This window comes from Podospora anserina, chromosome 7 (assembly GCF_000226545.1).
Source record: "Podospora anserina S mat+ genomic DNA chromosome 7, supercontig 1".
Classification (NCBI taxonomy): Eukaryota; Fungi; Ascomycota; class Sordariomycetes; order Sordariales; family Podosporaceae; genus Podospora; species Podospora anserina.
The window spans coordinates 1,116,478-1,131,903 of record NW_001914854.1 but is presented as its reverse complement, the minus strand read 5'-3'; the positions used below and the strand labels follow the sequence as shown (position 1 = coordinate 1,131,903).

Below are 15,426 nucleotides of genomic sequence, written 5' to 3'. Positions count from 1 at the left end.
GCGGGGGGGGGGGGGGTGGGGTGGTGGTGGTACATACAAACTGCGAACCAGGCTATCACGGCTAGATCGGACTGCTGAAGCTTGGGGTTGGCATATCTTGAGAAGGTGAGACATATCAAAACGAAGAGGGATATGAGACCCGCGAAGGAGAGGAGGATTGTGAGCAAGGGGGTTGTGTTGGCTGTGTAAAAGGGGACGGTGGCGTCGGGGGGGTAGTAAGGATGGCTGATCCCGTCGAGGGGGGAGTAGGGTGTGCTGCTCATTTTGGTTGCATCTCGCCCATCAACTCTAGGTCAGAATAAAAAGGAAGGCGAAATAAGAGATGGAATCTCTTTGTTTACATTGATGCGGATGTGGGAGGTGTGGTGGACCCTGATGCACAAGCTGGGTTGGGTGAGTGAATTTCAGGGGTAGCAAATAGTGCAGGGGTGGCACGGGTACATATTTGATGATGAAACTTCTATATAAACAGTCACAACACATTTAACCAAAGATACAACACTCAAAAAATCTATTACCAACACCCAGCGGCGCTTTCCATCTATTCACAAAACACTCCACACTCTCAACCCCCATTTCACCCCCCTACTGCAACATCGAATCCAAACTCTCCCCCAGCTTCTCCTCAATCCCCACAATCCACCTCGCATTCTCCCTCTCAACCCCCTCATCCTCATCATCCTGCAGCTCGCTAATCCTTGGCAGCATCTCCGCCAACCCCCTCAACCACTCCTCCTCCAACCTCTCCGTCAAGCCCTGCTGGCACCTAATCACCGCCAACCTCACCGCCACCACCGGCGACTCGAGGTGCTTCAGCAAGCTCGTATTCAACTCCTTCCTATGCTCCTGCGAGTCCACCGCAGCAGCCAGCTCCACCACCGCAGGGATCAACTCTTCCATAGCATCAAAGTTGGCGGCATGCAAAAATTGCTCCACCAACACCGGAGCGACAGCATTGTAATGCGAAGGCGCCTGCCAGAAGCCGTCCTGGTCGTGCTTGAAGCATGTTGTCAAAGTGCGAACCACACGCTGCCACAGGAGCTTTTCATTCTCCCTGGCAAAGTTGGTGCCAGACAGGATGCTGCTCGCGCTGTCGACGATATACGAAGCGTAGTTTGTGATGATGGACTTGAGTGCCTCAAAAAAGGCGTCGAGGAAGGTGTACAAGCTCACCAACCTCAATGTCCGACCGCTGGCATCACTCTTGGGGAGACCAGACCAGCCCCATTCGACTAGCTTGCTAAAGACGGGGCGGAAAACGGCGTCGTGAAGCTTGTAGATCATCTTGAGGGCGGTCTGGATGATGAGGCTGTCGATCTGCCCAAGCTGCTCCACGCTGAGCTCGGTCTTGATCTCGCCGGTAGCCACCACTCTCCTGAGATCAAGCGTCTTGGTAAAGATTTCAGAGAGGATGTTGATGTTCTTGGTCACGGCCGGGCGAGCATGCTTGTCAAGGGCCAGGCCGAGAATGTCGAGGAATTCTGTGATGGCGGCGAAACCAGACTTGGCGGCGGTGGCCCAGTTGTTGTTGAGAGCAGTATAGAGGACCTTGGGGTCGACCAGCTTGGCCAAGAGCTGCAGGCAGTGAGAGCGGTTACGAGCAGACTCGGCGTCAAGATCGGCAACGGCTGAGGCGTTGGAGCAAGCCAGGAGCCTATCCAGGGAAGCACCCGAGATCATGTAGGGGATGTGCTGAGCCAACGCAGCCACGAAGGCATACGAAGCGTTGTGCAGCTCATTGTTGGGCTTGTCACCCGACAAGCTCTCCTCCAAGTATCCTAGCGTCTTGGGAATAGCAACCGGAAGGACAGGCACAATGCCATCTTGAAGAACATCGACGAGCGACGCCAAGCACAACAGCGCCATAAGCCGAAGAGCCTGAGACGACTGGCCAAGGCAATGGTCCCCTGCTATGGTCTGAGCAGCCGCAGCCACAGCATCCAGGTCCTTTTTGCCGTACTTCTCGGAAATTTTGTCGACACACGTCACAGCAGTGTGCTTGTAGTTCATGTCGTCCGACTCCCGGATGACAGCGGTCAACTGGGGCAAGAAAGCCAGCAGGGCCTCGCGGGACTTGGGATCGCCCGTACTTTCCTTGTCGACGCGAAGCTCCAGGGCCTGCAACACCTTGCGGCGCAGGCCGATATCCGGTCTCTCCAACAACGAATCCACGCTCTTGATGAACTCGGCAATGGACAGCAGGCTAAGCAGCTTGGCCAAGGCATCACCGCAGCGGCTGTAGAGGGCCTTCTTGGCCTTGAGATTGCTGGCCATGGAGAGAATACCCTCCAGGAGTTTGGCATACGAGTCCCGAATCTTGACGGATTCCATGTCGTCTCTTTCGGCCAAGGCCGTGATTTCCTGCTTGAGGCGGCTGTTGGAAAGAAGGTGGGGGAGGAGGGTAAGCTGCTTCAACGCGGTCTTGTCCGCGTCGGAGTCGTTGCCAATCAGGCTGTTGGAGAGCGCGGGCTTGGGCTTGAAGATGTCACTGACCAGATCCAAGAACTTGATCAAAGAGTGAAGCTGAATCTCGACGGAGAAGCAGCTCATAATGTACGACGTGAAGGAGAACATCTCATCCGTAGCTCCGTACCTGTCAACGAACATGGCAAGGACAGCAAACAAAAAGTCATCCGGGCCAAGGTTCTCAACGAGCGAAATGAAAATTTCTCGCTTGCGAGTGGGAGGGATATGTTCGTAGGCCGTTACAAAGCTGGCCAAAAGGTCCTTGGTGCTGGCAACCAAGTTCCGCCCCTTGTTGCGGAAAGTGGCAATCAGCGGAGGAATAACCTGCTGAACAGTCTTCTTGACAACAGACTGGGAGTAGTTGTCAGCCTGTCTGAGCACCGAGCTACCCATGAATGTGAAGATCGGCATAACGCTCTGCAACACAACATCGGGAGCTGTGCGGGCCAGGCTGGCGACAACCAAGAGAGCCTCGTTTGTGACCTGGGCGCTCGAAGAATTTTGCACGCAGGCAGCCAGGATATCACCATAGCCAACAGAAGCATCGATTGTTAGGTCCTTGTTGTTGTCATACGCGGGAATCATGGCGCCGATGCTGCTGAGAACAAGAGTTTGCATGTATCCAAGCTCGGAGCCCACCAGCTTGCGAAGATGATGGATGTCCGACAGAGTCGTGAACAGACTGGGGAGCAGCTCAGGGTGGTTCTCAGGCTTGGAACCCTGGACGAGTTCAAGCACAAAGTTCATCTTCTTGACAGTCTTCTGAACCTCTAGGCTGATCGTGTTGGAGCTCACAGGCTGGGCTGCTGTGCTGGTACGTCTTCGCTTGTTGGCGGGAACCTCGGTCGCCATCCTCGTGTCCTCGTACTGGAGAGAGTCAACAAAGGCCAGGAGAATATCCGTGGTCAAGTCAACATTTCTCAAGAAACCAGCGGCCTCTACCGCAGCAGTATCCTGGCCAGAGCTCTGAGAAAGTTCAAGCATGACGTTGGCAGTCAACAACTTGGCCTGTGACTTCATGGTCGGCCACATCTTCGTGGTGCGCTCGAAGATGGCAACGACAAGAGTTGGTCTTGTCTGAGGATCCTTGATAAGCTGGAAAAGCAAATCCAGGCCGTCGTGCTGGCTTGGAACAACAGTTCCAACGGCTGCCAGATCCAGTGCCTTCTCGTCCAATGACTCCAAAGCAGCACGCTCGGCGGCCTCGGTGCTGGTGAGGGAAGCCCATGAACGAAGCATAGCAAGCAATAGCTCGGTTCTATATGTGCCGGAGATGCTCTTGATCTTGTTGATGCCCTCCAGCAAACGGAGCTTGGCGGTGAGCAATGGTGTTTCTGTGATGTGTGCACAGAAAAACTTGAAAATCGCCAGTCTCGTCTTCTTGTCTCCCAGTTTAGAGTTCTCCAAAGCGCTAGAGATGATGATGCCAATCTGGTCCTCATGGGTGACGGCTTCTTCCAGAGATGGAACAAGAACGGAATCAAGTAAACACTTGAAAGCGGCAGAGTCCATAGAGACGCCGCTCGCACCATAGAGGTCCTTCGCGCCCCAAACATCCTCGGAAGCCTTGAAAGTGGCTTTGAGAACAGCGATCAGATCTGCCGCAGCACGACGAACCTTCTTCGAGGGATCAGCCAAGGCAACAGCGGCGTAAAGAGCAATGACCTGCAGATCAGTTTTGGTGGATTCGCTCTCCTTGATGCGGTTTTTGACCCTTTCCAAAGCGACCACCTTGGCCAATGCTGGGTGCGGGCCACACCAAACCCGCATGTAGAAGCTGAAGTAAAAAGCATCGTTGAGAGCCTGATCACGGCTGAGAACAGGGGCAGCATCAAATCTTTCAAGGTCGACTTGCTCGATCGCAGCAGACAAGAATACCGCGCAGAGGTCGTTAAACACACCGGATTCCTGAGACAAGCAAGAGGTCTTGGACGGCTGAAGCTTTTCAACTTGCTGAAGCGTGGCATCCAGACTCGGTCTTTCTTCAATTGCCATGGCCTCCACGCCCTCCATCATATCATCTGATCCCTCAGCGATGGTCAACTTCGGGCGGATAGCTGCCCTAAGCTTGAGCTCAAGCTCCTCAATGTTGAAGTCGACCTCCTCTATGGCCGCTCGGATAGCATCGCCATTCTTATCCTTGAGCTGCGCAAGGCTCACGAGAGTGGAAGCCAGCTCCTTGCGAATAGTACCCTGTGGGTCAAGCTCATCGTTGAGCTTGTGGGCTGCCAGAAGCAATGACTTGTAGACGACCTTCACTTGCATCTGGTCAAGGAAGCCGCCCAAAATGATGGCCTTGACTCCTTGAAGAGCCCGGAAGTTGCCCTTCTTCGACAATCTATCCACGAAAGCCAACGCAGTCCCATTGGCCAACTTGCGCACACATTGCGTCTGGTTGACCATCTTGAACTTGCCCACAAGATCGTCGATTTTGAGAAGGGCCTTGGCAACGCGCGAAGTCACGGGCTTTGCAGCGCGGGCGTAGGCAAGGCAAGCCAATGTGAGAAGACCCTGATCAACAGTCTTGCTTTGCCACCCAGCCACAAGTTGGTCCATGAAAGCGACGAGGGCAGCATCGTTGAGACGGCCCTTTCTGGCCAAGACAAGAACGGGCATGTAACTCGCCATTTGGAGTTCCGGACTTTGTCTCATCATCATGCCTCTGCTCAACGCTGGAGTAACCTGCTGAAGAAGCTTCTGGGTGTTCTCAAGCTGGATAGCCTTGTTTCCAGACCGCCCCTTGTCGATCCTGGCGTTTACAGACTGCGTCATGACGCTGAACCATAACATTGTTGCGGCATGATAGTCGTGCTTTTTGTCGCCCAAATCGAGGGTATACTCTGATATCGCGGTCAACAATTCGCGGTGGTTTGTCGCTTGCGTAACGATGACCTCGATCGGTGGGTTCGTCAAGGACCGGATATAGGGGTCCAAGAACCGGTACTCGTGGGGGAGGTTGCTAGGGAGAATCGAGAGCAATGTAACAAAGACTGGGATGGTGTGGAATGGAAGGAAACAGGTGATGAGCGTCCGGGTGTTGAACTCGTGGATCCTAGGCTCAACTGTCAGCTCCCGATCATACATAACATGGAGGCAGAGAAGAGAAAACCCACCTAAATCTTCGAATCAGCCACTCGATGGCTTTGATAGCGGGCATGAGCTGTAGACGGGCGGCCGCAAGCTGAAGAAATGATTCCACACGCCTGTCAAGCGTAGCGTTTTCGTCGGCCGTCATCTGGGTCCGGTCGGCCTGCTGACTTTCCTCGCTGAAAAGATGGGCCGCGAAGGGTCTGAATCGACTGTCGATCGTACATAGCTCGTCGAAGCCTTCGCGGGCTACTCTGTAGATGTCGGCATAGGTCTGGCCAGCGGCGGCCTGGGGCTCGAAAATCAAGGACTTTGAATGCGCGGCTTTGGCGAGCTTTCCGTCAAGGATGACGCGGGAGTTGGCCTGAACAGCCTTTAGCTGCTCCAGGAGGGAAGACATTATATCTAAGAGCGCCTATAACTGCCAATAGTAGGCGTGTTGTTGCAACTTGAAGACGTTCAACTGCAAATTGAAGGCGTCTGGTTTTTCGTCCTAGGCCTGTTGCTGCGATTGCGACGCCTGTTGCTGCGAATTTAAGGCGTGCCTTAAGCAAGGAGACGCGGGTCGTGATCGGATTGAAGGCCTGTTGCCTACCACGATTTCCTATCAGTGGTTGCGACAGCGATCGCCTTGTTGATTACGGCGTTGCTTCTGTTTCATGGACTTTCGCAACAATCGAGAGTTGAACTCTAGAAATTTTGGAAAGTGGATCCGATAAGATAGCTTCAGCCAATGATATGTGGCCGATAAGGCTAGCTCTGGTGGGATGCAGCTGCCGTCCATCAGGGTCCAGAAAAAAATTCCAGGCTTGGAGGAACACACCACTGCCATACATATTAAACAAAAGCACACCAACTTCCAGTCTAGATTTGCGCGATGGCCGAAACATTGAGCATACGCCCCTCCAAGAGGAGAAGAGTTTCCCCTACTGGGGAGACAGCCGACGGATCGAACGGAAACGACAGCAAAATCCAGAAGCAGTTCTTCAAGACCGCCGCCAACTGGAATCTCGAACAAAGTTACGAAGAACGATCCCGGAAAGGCAAGAAGAAGGATGCAAGAAAGGCAGCCGCCGAGGCTGGGAGGCTGCCTTCCCGGACTGCCGCAGGAACTTGGACTGTGAAGGAGGACGATGCCGCTTCTGTGGCCAGCGACAGCGAATGGCTCGAGGGCGAGGACAACGAAGATGCGGAACCCGAAGAAGCAGAGGAGGCTGCCCCCGAGGAGCCCCAGATCCCGGTGAAGGAGCAGATTCGACGCGCACAGGAAGAACTCGCCAAGGTTGCGACACAGTTGAACGAAGACCCCGAAGAATACCCCGGTGCATTCAAGGCAATGTCCAGGATTGGCGATTCCCAGATTATGGCCATCAAGAAGATCTGCATGGTTACGCAGATGACGGTGTACAAAGATGTCATCCCAGGCTACCGGATAAGACCTTCTACCGAGGAGGCTGGTGAGAAGCTATCGAAGGAGGTCAGGCGGCTGCGAACATACGAGCAGGCGTTGGTGACGGGTTATCAGGGGTATATCAAAAAGCTTGCCTATTTCGCTGCTTCGCCATCAGCCGAAATGAGCACTCGCGGCCAGCCTATTTCCACCATCGCGATCAACTGCGCCTGCACTCTAGTCAACTCAGTACCACATTTCAACTTTCGGGGCGATCTGCTGAGGATATTGGTCAAGAAGCTGAGCACTCGCAAGGTTGATGCTGATTTTGTCAAGTGTAGAGAGACTCTCGAGACTCTTTTCAGGGAGGACGAGGAGGGAAACGCATCCATGGAAGCTGTGTCTCTGCTCAGCAAGATGATGAGGGCCAAGGAATATCGCGTTGACGAGAGTGTACTCAACACATTCCTTCACCTTCGTCTTCTGGGCGAGTTTGCAGGCAAGGCCTCGCAAGATAGGGCCGATCGGCCCACTGATGGGTATAACGGGAAGAAGCTCAAGCAGAAGAAGCAGTTCCGGACGAAGAAGGAACGCAAGCTTATGAAGGAGCAAAAGGAAGCCGAAAAGGTCATGGCTCACGCAGATGCCGCGGTCAGCCATGAAGAAAGAGAGAAGATGCAATCGGAAACCCTGAAGATGGTTTTCGCGACCTATTTCAGAGTTCTGAAAGAGCGGGTGCCACACCTTATGGGAGCTGTTCTGGAAGGGTTGGCCCAATATGCTCACCTCATCAACCAGGATTTCTTTGGCGATCTTCTTGAAGCTCTGAAGCAGCTCATTCGTTACAGCGAGATGCCCGAGGAAGAAAACGAGGATGAACAGATGGCGGAGGACGGCGACGAGGAAGAAGTCATCCGCGACACCAGCAGAGAATCCCTGCTGTGCACCATCACAGCATTTGCGCTCCTCGAGGGCCAGGATGCCCACAACGCTCGCACCGACCTGCACCTCGACCTTTCCTACTTTATCACACATCTTTACCGTGGTCTTCTCCCCCTATCGGTGAATCCTGATCTGGAGCTGGGTGCCAAGTCCCTCCATCTCTCTGACCCGAACGACGAGTCAGGAGGTAATCGCAAGGACACCAGGATCAACGTGCAGACGACCACAGTCCTACTCATGCGCTGCCTGAGCGGTGTGCTTCTTCCACCCTGGAACATCAGGTCCGTACCGCCTCTCCGTCTGGCCGCCTTCACCAAGCAGCTCATGACGGTGGCTTTGCAGCTGCCGGAGAAATCGTGTCAGGCGATGCTTGGGCTTTTGGGTGAGGTGGTGCACACACATAACAGGAAGGTCAACGCGCTCTGGAATACTGAAGAGAGGAAAATGGACGGCACATTTAAGCCTCTGGCTGAGACGGTCGAAGGTAGCAATCCATTTGCCACGACGATCTGGGAAGGGGAGCTCTTGAAGAAGCACTATTGCCCCAAGGTTAGGGAGCAGCTGAAGACTATGGAGAAGGAGCTCAAGAGTCTTTGATCGTGTTGGACAGTGTTAATAGTTATTCAAGTCCATTGTTAGCGCCAAAAATATGCATTGGGAACAATATGCCCTTCTTTTATTTTTTCACTTGTTGCATCATTTTTACTGCTTTTTATTCCATTCAACGCACTCTTGCAGCGTGACACCGCTCCCGCCGAAGCAATCCAGGGCGCTGCCGATTGTTAGGTCCACTTTCCCGTTGCTGAGCTTCTTGACCATCTCCAGATCATCCAGATTCCTACCGCCGCCAGCGTATGTAACGGGGATACTGCACCACCTGGCCAGGTTTTCCACCAGCTTTTCGTCAATGCCACGCTGCAGGCCTTCGTTGTCGGCAGCGTGGATGAGGAACTCTGAGCAATACGGCTCGAGCTGTCTGATAGATTCTGTTTTTCTCACCGTCAGTTTGCCATTGTTCCTTCCGCCTTATCAGTACCGAAAAGATGGAGAAGAAAGACTCACCTTCACAAACCTCCATATCTGTGATCGTCTGCCACTTATCCATGGCAACAAACCACCTATCCTCGCCCTTCCTCCTGCAGCTCAGATCAATCACCAGCTTCTCCTTGTCCCCACCAAGCGCAACAAGGACTTTGTCTAGTCTCTCCTGGGAGAAAGTCCCGTTGGGAAAGAGGTAGGATGTGATGATCACTTTTGAGGCTCCGAGGTTGATCCACTCCTGGGCGTTGGTCTCGTTGATGCCGCCGCCGATTTGGAGGTTGTTGGGCCAGGCGGCTAGGGACTCGATGGCTGCTGTGCGGTTGCCGGGCCCGAGCATGATGACGTGAGCGCCGTGGAGGTCATTTTCTTTGTAGAGCTTGGAGAAGTAAGATGGGGGGTGGGGGGAGATAAAGTTGGTGAGGAGGGAGGTGGTTTTGGAGTCGAGGGTGCCGCCGACGATTTGTTTGACTTGGCCTGAGTGGAGGTCTATGCAGGGGCGGAAACGGGTCATGTTGGTGGTGAGGGAGGAACAGGGGGTGAAAAAGGGGGTGGGTGGGTGAGTGAATGTTTTGGCGGGGTAGCTTTTGAGTGTGAGTGAGTGAGTAAACGATGAGGGAGTGGGTGAGCAATTGTCGGAGGGGTGATGTGAATACACGGTATTTTCATCCAATTTGCGGTGGTTAATGTGGAATTTACGCAAATGGTACGAAAGATGGTAACAGATAAGATAAGGAAAGCCATCGAGGTTCTGCTACCGCAAAGCTCCCCGAAATTTTTGGTCAAGAGCTCCCATCCCACCTTGCAATTCACCACCAACACGCACCTCACAAATCTCAATCGCAAAAATGCCAAGCGGATTAGGAAAACGAAAGGCGCCTCCCGCCGAAGAGGACGTGGTGGACGCCCAAGAAGCCCTCAGACGGCACTTTGAGGCTCGATTCAAGATGCCCGCTGGCATCGCCCCATGCGCCGCTCCACCATCCAAGAGACAGGCCCGCGATGAGGATGAGGATGACGAAGAAGAAGAAGAAGAAGAAGAAGACGACAGCGACTTTGACAGCGACGAATCCGATGCCGAATCCTGGGATGGTGTCTCTAGCGAAGAGGAAGAGGAAGACGGTACGCCGACCTGTCACAACCGCATTTGGCAAGACCACCAAGTGCTAACCAGAGGCGTAGCAGACTCGGAAGAAAAAGGAGAATCCCACGTCGTAGAGGTGGTCGACTACAGTCAAGACCCTTCCTCAACCGCGATAACCTCCCTCATGAGCAAAAAAGAGCTCAAAGCCTACCTCGTACGTCTTTTGTCAATTAACTTCACTACACAAATACTAACCAACGAGGTAAAATAGTCCTCCCGTCCACCAAGCCACACATCTGCGGCACAGTCCGACACCCCCAACCCAAAAAAGAAAAAGGCCGACGAGTCCCAAGCCGAAGACAGCGCCGCCTTTCTGGCGAACGATCTCGCCCTCCAGCGCCTCATCGCCGAGTCCCACATCCTCTCCGCCGCCGGCGGCAACGCCTCCCACTGGCAGTCCAGCGCCGCCGCAGAAACCGCCGCCAACACGCGCGCCTTCGCCGCCGGGCGCACCGCGAAGAAGACTACCGATATGAGATTCCAGGCGCTGGGGGCCAAGGACAGCATCTTGGGTCAGGCTAAGATGCCCATGGCGATGAGGAAGGGGATTGTGAGCCATGCCGCGGCGAAGGAGGCCAAACGGAGAAAAGAGGCAAAGGAGAATGGGATTGTGCTGGAGAGGGAGGTGAAGAAGAGCAAACCATCGAGGGGGAGGAGAGGTGGTGGGAGAGGGGAGCCAAGGGAGGTGGGAGCACCGGGGGTAGGGAGGATGAAGGGGGCCACGCTGAGGATTAGTGCAAGGGAGGCGGAGGTGTTGAATAGACCCGGTCCTGCGAGGAGGGGAGGAGGACGGGGTGGGAGAGGGGGGAGGAGATGATTTCTCTCTCTCTCTCTCTCTCTCTCTCTGTCAGGGTTATTTGCATCTCGAAGGAAGAGAATCTGGATTGGGGTTGGTTGATGGGATCTCACGGGCACGGCAACTTTGATCCTGCAAGTATCTCTCTCCCCACAAGGGGACACTACCCAGACTCTCGAAAGGCTTATCTGAGATAAGCATGCACTTTGGCGGCACTCAGATCTGGATTGCTATTTTGAAACAGAGATTTCCCACCCCCCTTGGCCGACCTGTTTCAAAACATGTTTTTGGAGCTGGGCCTCGGGGATGCCTGCTTATAGTTTGTACAGAGGTTCAATATCCCGACCCCGAACTTGAGTCCTGACACCGTACCCATACCCCTACTGGCACGGCATTTGTGGATGGAAAGGGGCTAGGGGTGGGGAGAGGAGAGGGGATATGATGCGGCTCAGGTTCGAAGGGGGATTTGTTGTCTTGGGTGTAGCAACAAGCAAGCGGGCAAGGACTGGAACTCGGGGTTGAGCAGATTGGGTTTTGGTTCACGGGAGGGAGGGGGGGGGATGTTGTGCAGGTTGACTGTTGCAGCGGCCATGCCCCCAGCCAGGAGGTCGACGAACGACGGGCACGGGGCCACAGGGGGGGAAGGGATCTAGAACATTTCCCCGTTGGGGTTGTGCTTGTAGCGGCCGCCAGGGACCGGCTGTTCTACCCGGCTGGTCGGACTTTGGCCTTGGTGGTCATGGGGGCTGGTGGGCAGGATGGGCCATCTCAAGATCTTGTGGTGTTATGCCGTCGGTAGTTGATTGGGTTGGGTTGGGTTGGGGCGTGTAGATCATATGGTCTGTAGAATAGGTCTTGGGGGTCGCTTAATGCAGATGGTTGTTGTCCAAACATTGATGTTGATACTTTGCAAGTTGATCATCATGGGTTTGTGGAAACGTCCACCCATGTTGGGAGTTACTGGGACACCGTGATATAGGTTTTTGATGTGTCACTTTGACATGGAAGATATGTGTGTTACTTGTGAGATGTTACACCTCAAGATACCAAGTCAGAAGCGACATCGATATGTACCGTGTTACATACCGATGCCTCGTTGCAAAGATCGTCTCCTCCAAAATTCTCTGTGCAATCCTACCTCGCATCGGGAGCTTGGTGGTATTGTAAACACCCAGAAAGCATATCACATCCACCAAGTCACTCACTCGAGCAAGAAAGTCTATTCAAATCATCATTTCAATTCAACTGCCTCCCACCCCACTCCTCAACTCTCCCGACATCATCTGGTATCTTTCAACTCCAATTCCTTCACACACCAAAAGAACAACACAAAGACAACCAAATCAAACCAGAAGAAGAAAAATAGAGAAAAAACAAAGAGGAAAAAACAGACAAGACAGCCACAAAACAAATCTCTCTCTCTCTCTTCCAATATATATACATAAAAATGTTAGTTTAGTTGTGTGTGTTATTTGTTTTGCGTGTGCCTCGTTCTGCCTTCCATTGTTGTTTCCCTCCCTCCTTCCTAAAAACCCTCCTCCCTATAAAATTTCTTCCAAAATCCACCACCCATCTCTATTCTTCGTGAATGCATCAACAGTCGATTGCAATCATCAATGTGAAAAGGTTTTTGACCAAAACAAAAAAAAATTGTAAACAAAAATGATAAAAAAAAAGATACACCGCTCTTTTTCGGTGTCCAAGAAAGATCTTCCCTTGCAAAGATGATGTCAAAAATGATAAAAATAAAAAAAAGAAGAAAATGCCAAGGTGGGTTGTAAATGGGCTCCGACAGCAAACAAGTGCGGATAAGAAGATGGTGAAGGAAAAAAAATGTCCCGCCGATTCCAAAAAAAGAAAGAAAAAAAAAGATCCATCATGCCGCTCTTCTGCCAAGAAAGTCTTCCAAATACTCCTAGTTCCATCCCTGACCCTTATGTTTTGTACAGCACTATCCCACACAGTTTCACATTCCAAACATTTACATCATACCGCCGGCGTTGATGGCCTGAGGGTGGCTTATCGTCATGGGCATGCTAAGAGTCTGAAGGCTGTTGTATTGCTGTGGCGCTTGGTGCATGTTGGGACCGTTCGATGGTGGCATGCCGTTTTGGTTTTGGTGGTTGTGAAGAGCCGAGTCGAGGGAACCGGCGACGTAGCCGTTCTCCGAGGTTGGCGACGCGTCATCGAGAGACTCGAGTTGGTCCTCGCCAGAGTACTGCTCCTCCTCCTCGCCGGACAAGCTGAAGTTGCCATCAACACCGTCACCGCGATCATGAGTGCGCTTGTGCCTGCAGAGAGACATCTTGTTAGTCCATGCTTCAAAATACCCCTGGTGAGTGTGGTCGGCGTGGAGGCTTGTGCTGTGAAATGTGTCCTTCGGCCATCTTTCCATGTATTGGTATGCCACTTGCACAACTTGCTGCTGCTCTTCCCACTTGTCCACTGACAAAGGAAAAAATACATGAAGGAAAGAACGGGGGCATACTGTGCTAGGTTGTCTGATCTGGAGAATGCTTTGCTGCAGTAAGGGCAGATGTAGGGTCTTTCTTGTGTGTGGGTTCTCACGTGTCTGGAAGGTTTGTTTGGTTAGATAACGCAACGGGAGGTTTTGCATCGCTGATATGTTGAGAAGAAAAAAAACACTGTCTTACCGTTTGAGGTGCTCTAATCTCTTGAAGAGACGACCGCATGTGGGAATGGGGCAGGAGTGAGACTTTTGGGGATAGGGGCCGAGCTCCATGACCGTGGCAGAGCGGGCTCTGCGCACGACACCGGGAGCACCCTGCATCATTGGCCTTTCGTTCAGAGGGCCGAGCTCATCACCGTTGAGTGGCGAGAAATCTTGCTGAAGGTTGACGGGGTTGAGCGCAGGGCTGCCCTCAACTGTCGACAAGGGAGTACCGTGGCGAGACATTTCGAGCATTTCCCTGTGATGTTGGCTGTTGAGAGAGATAGCAGAGTTGCTGTAGGTCAAGCCCGGTGGGGAGTTATCCGCAGACTCGTCACCCTCAGCAACGGGACCGACGGACGCAGAGACGGATCTCCGCAGGTCCGAAGGACGATGAGCAGCGGTCGCTGTCGCAATCGCAGCAGTGGTGGCCGACAGGGATGGTGGAATGGATGAACGCCGTCTCCTCTGCTTGTATGTCGGCGATCCTTCGATCACAGAGAAGCTGTTGTTCGCAGCGTACGGGCGAGAGAACGATGGCCCAGCGAGGTTTGATGGTGGGAGCTGCATCATGCCGTTGAGCCCAACATTCATGTGGTCGGGGATAGCGCTGTAGAGACCGGTCTCCTCGTTGGCAATGTAAGCGGGCTCGTTGGGAATACCGAGAGCCTGCTGAGGAGGCGTCAAGGGCTCGAAGGAGATGCCCCTTTGGCTGTAGTCCTCAAAGTGAGAAGACACAAATGAGGGCGCAGGAGAGTACTCCAACCCGTACGCGGGCATGGAAGCGTGCCTTTGGTGGGTCTGGGCAATTGGGACACCGTTCTGGTTGTACTGAGCACGGGGATACTCAGGCTCGCGCTTGATCATTGGCTGGGGGGCCATCGAGGGCGCCATCGTCATCGCTCCGTACGGGACCATGGCGTCCATCCCATCCGCCAAAGGGGCCATCGACTGAGGGATCATCTGTGGCGGTGGCATCGAGTCCATGGCGCGCATTACCGGCGAGGTGGACTGGGACTGAGAAAAAGAAACTTGCTGGGCGTTGTTGAAAGACGAAGAGTTGGCCTGCTGAGCCTTGGTGAGCTGCTCATAGAGCGACTGCGACGAGTCGTACTGGAACGAGAGCGCGGGCTCGCTGACGGCGACGGTGGTGGCTTCCTGGCCCATCTTTTCCCTCTTGAGGTCTCTTTCGAGAGCATCGAGGAAAAGCCTGTCGTGGGGAACGCTGTACCAGTAAAAGACCTTTTGCTTCTTTTGTGTCCTGATGCAGTTGTTCTTGTAGAGAAAGTCCAAAAAGGGGCTCTTGGGCTCCTCGAGCGAGGCATCGGTTCCCGACTTGAGATTTCGCAGATCCGAGAAGATGCCTTCCTCAAACTTCTTGGAGTTTTTTACTGGACGACCAAAGGCCTGGAAGCGGAACGAGAGACATCTTACGATATCGGTGCCGGAGATGTGGAAAAGGTTGTTCCAGAGAACGCAGGAGACGTACTCGCCCGTTGGGAGAAGAAAGCGGCGAATGTACTGGTCGGCTTGCCAGTCAACTGGCGCAGAAATAAGAAAGTATTTAACTGCAGACTGTGTCAGTGCTTGTGGCGCGACAGATGCGCTGATCCGGGATCACCACTCACGGTTATCAACTTGCTGCAGAGCTACCTGAGCATCGTGTGGGAGAGCTTGCTGGGCTTCCGAGCTCAACATGAAGGTCTCTGGTTTTTGGGGTGCGGGCATGGCCGCGTTTTGCTGTGAATACATTTTGGGTGGGAAGCCTGTCGACTAAGAACAACACAGTTGCTTTGCGAACAGGGGGTGCCCGGATGAAGAGGGAAAGAAACGATACTGGCTTGGCCGTCGGCGCGATAATATGTATATGCGTGTGGTGATGATGATGATGA

At 53.4% G+C, this 15,426-nt stretch overlaps 6 protein-coding genes across 6 annotated transcripts, besides 2 other annotated features; 2 read left to right on the top strand and 4 right to left on the bottom strand.

Moving 5' to 3' along the window:
• Nucleotides 1-44: 44 nt before the first annotated feature.
• Nucleotides 45-263, bottom strand: PODANS_7_1680 (uncharacterized protein; the record flags this gene model as incomplete). The annotated part of the gene is made up of 1 exon (XM_001907820.1): nucleotides 45-263. A coding segment is annotated over one exon (219 nt), but the record flags the coding sequence as incomplete, so codon positions are not given.
• Nucleotides 264-585: 322 nt separating this feature from the next.
• Nucleotides 586-5,953, bottom strand: PODANS_7_1690 (uncharacterized protein; the record flags this gene model as incomplete). The annotated part of the gene is made up of 2 exons (XM_001907819.1): nucleotides 586-5,518; nucleotides 5,580-5,953. The coding sequence occupies 2 exons, from the start codon at nucleotides 5,951-5,953 to the stop codon at nucleotides 586-588; spliced, it is 5,307 nt and encodes a 1,768-aa protein (XP_001907854.1).
• Nucleotides 5,954-6,430: 477 nt separating this feature from the next.
• Nucleotides 6,431-8,482, top strand: PODANS_7_1700 (uncharacterized protein; the record flags this gene model as incomplete). The annotated part of the gene is made up of 1 exon (XM_001907818.1): nucleotides 6,431-8,482. One exon carries the CDS (start codon nucleotides 6,431-6,433, stop codon nucleotides 8,480-8,482), a length of 2,052 nt encoding a protein of 683 aa, XP_001907853.1.
• Nucleotides 8,483-8,587: 105 nt separating this feature from the next.
• On the bottom strand, nucleotides 8,588-9,437 carry PODANS_7_1710 (uncharacterized protein; the record flags this gene model as incomplete). The annotated part of the gene is made up of 2 exons (XM_001907817.1): nucleotides 8,588-8,871; nucleotides 8,948-9,437. The coding sequence occupies 2 exons, from the start codon at nucleotides 9,435-9,437 to the stop codon at nucleotides 8,588-8,590; spliced, it is 774 nt and encodes a 257-aa protein (XP_001907852.1).
• A 334-nt stretch (nucleotides 9,438-9,771) lies between these two features.
• PODANS_7_1720 (uncharacterized protein) lies at nucleotides 9,772-10,884 on the top strand (the record flags this gene model as incomplete). Its single annotated transcript, XM_001907816.1, has 2 exons — nucleotides 9,772-10,232; nucleotides 10,296-10,884. 2 exons carry the CDS (start codon nucleotides 9,772-9,774, stop codon nucleotides 10,882-10,884), a joined length of 1,050 nt encoding a protein of 349 aa, XP_001907851.1.
• A 1,960-nt stretch (nucleotides 10,885-12,844) lies between these two features.
• Nucleotides 12,845-15,286, bottom strand: PODANS_7_1730 (uncharacterized protein; the record flags this gene model as incomplete). Its single annotated transcript, XM_001907815.1, has 4 exons — nucleotides 12,845-13,154; nucleotides 13,352-13,435; nucleotides 13,518-15,109; nucleotides 15,173-15,286. The coding sequence occupies 4 exons, from the start codon at nucleotides 15,284-15,286 to the stop codon at nucleotides 12,845-12,847; spliced, it is 2,100 nt and encodes a 699-aa protein (XP_001907850.1).
• Nucleotides 15,287-15,291: 5 nt separating this feature from the next.
• Nucleotides 15,292-15,311: a sequence feature (primer 7G18B).
• A 79-nt stretch (nucleotides 15,312-15,390) lies between these two features.
• Nucleotides 15,391-15,426: part of an STS (microsatellite 7G18 NON POLYMORPHE) that runs on past the window's edge.